This window comes from Thrips palmi, unplaced genomic scaffold (genome assembly GCF_012932325.1).
Source record: "Thrips palmi isolate BJ-2018 unplaced genomic scaffold, TpBJ-2018v1 HiC_scaffold_3, whole genome shotgun sequence".
NCBI lineage: Eukaryota > Metazoa > Arthropoda > Insecta > Thysanoptera > Thripidae > Thrips > Thrips palmi.
In genome coordinates, this window is record NW_023144630.1 from 9,834,804 (window position 1) to 9,839,576 (window position 4,773).

Sequence of the window (4,773 nt, forward strand, 5' to 3'; positions counted from 1 at the left end):
TGGCCAAACGTACCTCTCTTTCCATATCGTGCAAGATGAAGGCCTTGATAAATTTTATATCAATCAAAGATCCATCAGGACGGAGAAGTCTAGAGACCCTCCCGTCAGAGATGCGCAAAGGGGGGCCCTCTCAGCCAATCACAGACGACTGGTAGTCACATGCGGAGCGGGAAGCCCGAATTCGCCCCGCGCGAGGCTACGCGGTCAGCATCTGGTGCGGCACAGCAGTATACGGCGGTCGCGCCGCTACCTGACTCAGGTCCCTTTGACTCCACGGGACTACCAAGCGCTGGCTTGCGCATCTCTGACGGGAGGGTCTCTAGGTCGGTCGCCACTGATTCCGCGAAGTCGCCACTCCAGCGCCACTCGGGAGCGCCACTGGGTCCCCACACTCTACCAAAAATGTCCTGTCAATGCCTTTAATTTATTACCAGTTTTCACTGTAGGTAAACTCACAGCTTTTACTGTGATTGCTCACGCGATTCACTGTGATCTTGTTCACGGTGTTCACTGTGATCTGGTCTACAGTAAACACTGTGAGTTTGACGCCGCTGAGCATCGAAGTACTGCAAATCAGGCTCCAATTCACGGCGTTTACTGTGGCCAGATCACAGTGATCACTGTAACCGAGATCACAATGAACGCCGTGAACTAGTTCACAGCAAACGCCGTGAATTGCATAACAGCAAACATTGTTAAAAAATTAACGGCTTGACAGGAAAATTTTTTGTAGAGTGCACCGAAACTCGGGGGTTTTGGGTTTTAAAGGACTTTTCCACGCTCGCCGTAAAGCGGTTTATTTAAAAATGTTTGACCAAAATATACCCAATCGCAAAACAGATGTTGGCTCTGTACCCCCATACCCATTGATTTTGCTCGAAAAACATTTGATCCAGGAAGCGGAAGAAGAAAATAACTCGACTTGTCTCCAAATTGACTTTTTACCTTATTATTGTGCCTCTGGATGGTTTGCATCATTCCCCCAAACCAAAATTTGTTTAAAAAACCCAAAAAAATTTCCCTTTTAAATTTTTTTAAAGGGGGAAAAAATCCAAAATTTGAAAAAGGGGAAAATAACTCAACTTGGTTTTTTTAGGGAAATTTTTTGGGAAAACCCGGGGGGTCCCCCAACCCCCGAAAGTCCAAAAAATAATTCCTTTGCCAAAAATTTTCAAAAAAATTTAACTCCTTTTTGGGGGGTCTTTAAAATGAATTTAAAAACTCCCCCGGAGTGGCGGGGGGTCCCCCCAACCCCCCAAAAAAGGGGGGGGATACCAAGAAATTTTGGGTAATTTGGTACCAAAAAATTTTCAATAAAATTTTTCTTTTTCTTTTTAAACGGGCTTTGGGCCCCATAATAATTTAAAGGGCTCCCATTACCCCCCGGAGATAGGTTTTTGTTTGGATATAGGTTTTTTGAGGGTATGGTTCTTCATTGATGATTTTGAGGATGTTGCCGGTGACGGGGACCCGATTACGGCACAGTTTGGGAAAATGTCTCGACTAGACCTATCGATGGGGCGAATAAAATTTTCAGTCGGTCGGCCCCTTTTTTTAAGATTGAGTTGGTTTGCTCGAAAACTGTGGGGAATTTTCAACTTTTGGGATGTTTTTCCTTTTTTCCCATAAAATTTGGAATCGAATGGAGAAAAAAGCAAGTTTTACGACCACTCCTTGACCCCAAACATTTATATGAGTGAGTGAGTGAGTCAGTGAGTCAGTAAAACACAGTCGGATTGGGGCTATATAGGTTCTTGATATCACATCGAAACTCATCCTTTGCGGGCCAAAAATGAAGGGAAACCCAAATTTTTACTCTGCATAACATAAATTAATTGCATCACGTCAAGATAAGAGAAACCCTTTGGAAATCACAGGGGCTGTGCAAGGGACGCGGCGATGCACGTCGGGGGCCTGGGCCACGACCGCGGCGGAGATCTTCTTGCCCTCGAGGCAGGGCACGATGAAGTCGACGAGGGTCTCCTTGGGGTAGCCCTCGTCCGCAGGGCCCCAGGGCGTGGTTGCGGCAGTCCGAGGCGGGATCCGCGTACGGGGTCTCGGGGATGGAGGACAGGCACACCTCGATGGGGCGCTGATCTCGTCGCGCTGCTCGGCGGAGTAGTCGGCCTGCAAATGCCGTTCAAATCCTCACAGTGGTCTCGTCCGACAAATAGTCAATATTTTAAAAATTCACTCAGATTTCAAACGCTATGAATGTAGCACGTATGGTGCAATGCGCTGAGATATCGCACTACACGTGCAATGCCACAGCCATATTGCCCTTAGGTGCAATGCTTACCAAAACTGCCCTATGCCAATGCATAGGAAAGTGGGGCATTGCACCAATTGACCCCATACTCATAGCTTTTGGATTCTCAGTGTTCTGACTGAAAAACCCGTTCGGCGTGACACTAAAACCCCGGACGTCCCACTGGAGAGCTGTTGCAACGAACGCACCTCTTCGAGTGCGGGCTTGAGAGGCACGGCCATGGAGTCCACGAGGCACTCCTCCACGGTGGCCACAGTGTCGTTGGGAACATTCCTCTCCTTCAGGCACGAAGCAACGTCAGCGGGCACCATGCCCGGGGCGAGGCCGCCCACCAGGCTCCAGCGGGTCTCCATCAGGCACATGCCGGCGGGGAGTTCGAAGCTGCTCTGGTCCTTGACGGGTTTGAGGCACACCTCGATGCGCTCGGCCATCTCGTATATCTGGTTGAAGGCGTAGTCGTCCTGCTCAAAATGGAGGGACACCAGTCCAAAAAACGGTACAACGGAATTATATCTTAACAAATAGAGACAAAAAAGGAGTAAAAATGTTACTAAAGAAAAATCTTTCAAGAGTGTTTTGGCGCTCAAAATAATGAACATTTTGCAGTGACTTGCTGTTGCGTGAGCTGCATTGATGCCCCACCGAAAGTCACCATGTGAGAACGTCACAAACATTTTCTCGCTCGAGACTGGTAAACATTCGTTTTGTAAGGCAGCTTTGTGAAGCTGCTAAACTAGACCAACTACATAAATCGCCCGACAATCTCTGAGGGCTAGATTTTCACATGTTATCGTTAAGATTCTGAGGCAAGCATTCAGAACGTAGCTCAATCGTGATTTTGTGGCAACTGCACCCAAAGTACTCACTGCGAAGGCGGCCGCCACCAGGCCCACGACAAGGAGAAGGGAACGGACATGTTGCTGCGGTGTCAAGTCGAAGTGATTGAGTGGACGGCATTATTTGTATTTAAAGGAAACGGGCGCGGCGATTACGAATGGGATGTGTTTCCAGTTGGCGTGGTTTCCATTTTAAGGAATCGTGCTTGTGGTGGCATTTGAAAAGCCCTGAGCACCCCATGGAGGCAAACAAAAGCGATGCCGCAGACCGCGGTAACTTGAGACACGGCATCAAAGTCGTTAGGCATCTCATGTTACGTCGGTTTGCGATGGCGCGATGGTGCTAAATGGCACACTGCTCTTCTTGTTTTCTTTGTGGCAATAAAAGGGGTTTTTTCGGTAATCGAGCCACTTGCGCCACGTGTTTTTTCCTCGTCACTGCACAGTAGGCCAGAAGACCAGCATACACTGTTAAAATAATCGTAAAGTTACGAAGAAAATTTAAAACAATAGTTCCGTAAACTTACGACCCTAAGTCGTTCTAGGGAGAACGAATAAAGAACCGTTCACAAACAACAAATGTCATCTACTATCAATACGGATAAATCATCGTTCCAATAGGACAAGGTAGGTTTACGCCAGACCGCGTCTTGTCGTAACAGGCTTCGCGATGTCTCGCGGCCTGTTCCTCCAATCCGCGCCTGGCGTACCTACCTTGGCCTGCGGCGCTAGCCTGCCTTCGGCAGGCATTGGCTTGTCCATCGTCGGTTACTTCTTACGTGTTGCATGCTGGGGGGCTCCGCCCCCCACACCCCCCTTTATTCTAGATAGAGTTGCTTCATCTACAGATGACACGATCTTGACCCCTTTTCACTTTTTAACCTTTTCGAAGCTGGGGGGCTCCGCCCCCCCGACCCCCCCTTTTTTCAAGACAGAGAGATCTACCTGCAGAACACTCTGAGAAAAAAAGACGGTAAATCCCGGATAATTTTTTTTCCAAACTTTACCGTACTTCAAAAAACCAGTATCCACCGTACAGTCTACAGTATTTTCCGTACTTGTTTTACAAAATATTTCGTAGTTTTTTTTAGCAGTAGTTACCGTTCTTTCGTACAGTGCATGCCGTAGGAAGGACCAGATCTGGTCCCAACAAAGGCCGCTCCCAAGAATTGTCCACATCATGATCTTGAAAAAAGGGGGTCGACCGACTGAAAAATTTTATTGCACCTTTCGATAGGTCTCGTCAAGACCTTTTCAACGAGTGGTCGGAAGGGGGGTCCAGGAGTCCGACTTCAGCAGTTATGTACATCAGAATCTTGAAAAAAGAGGGTCGACCGACTGAAATAAATTATAGCAGTTTTTGGTAGGTATTAAAAGTACGGGATTGCCGGGTAAAAAAGTACGGGATTCCTTGTAAAAAAAGTACGGTGTTGCCTGTAAAAAAAACGACGGTTTTGCCTGTTAAAAAAGTACGGTGAAGTCTGGAGTAATCAGTACAGGATTTACCGTGATCTTTTCTCGCAGTGAAAACTCGATTTTTCGCCGTTTTTCAGGTGTTTTTCGGCTATAAAAACTGAACCAGTTGAGCTAGGATAGTGAAATTTCGCGTGTGCTGAGCCAAGAACATACCTAATAAGCCTGCAAAGTCTCAGCCAGATCGGCCGAGCC

General features: G+C 47.5%; 1 protein-coding gene across 1 annotated transcript; it reads right to left on the minus strand.

The window, feature by feature from the left end:
- Positions 1–1,845: 1,845 nt before the first annotated feature.
- LOC117647836 lies at positions 1,846–3,175 on the minus strand. The gene is made up of 3 exons (XM_034389808.1): positions 3,136–3,175; positions 2,458–2,730; positions 1,846–2,127 (listed from the first exon to the last, which is right to left on the minus strand). Exons 2-3 carry the CDS (start codon positions 2,698–2,700, stop codon positions 1,846–1,848), a joined length of 525 nt encoding a protein of 174 aa, XP_034245699.1. The 5' UTR covers positions 2,701–2,730; positions 3,136–3,175.
- Positions 3,176–4,773: the final 1,598 nt, after the last annotated feature.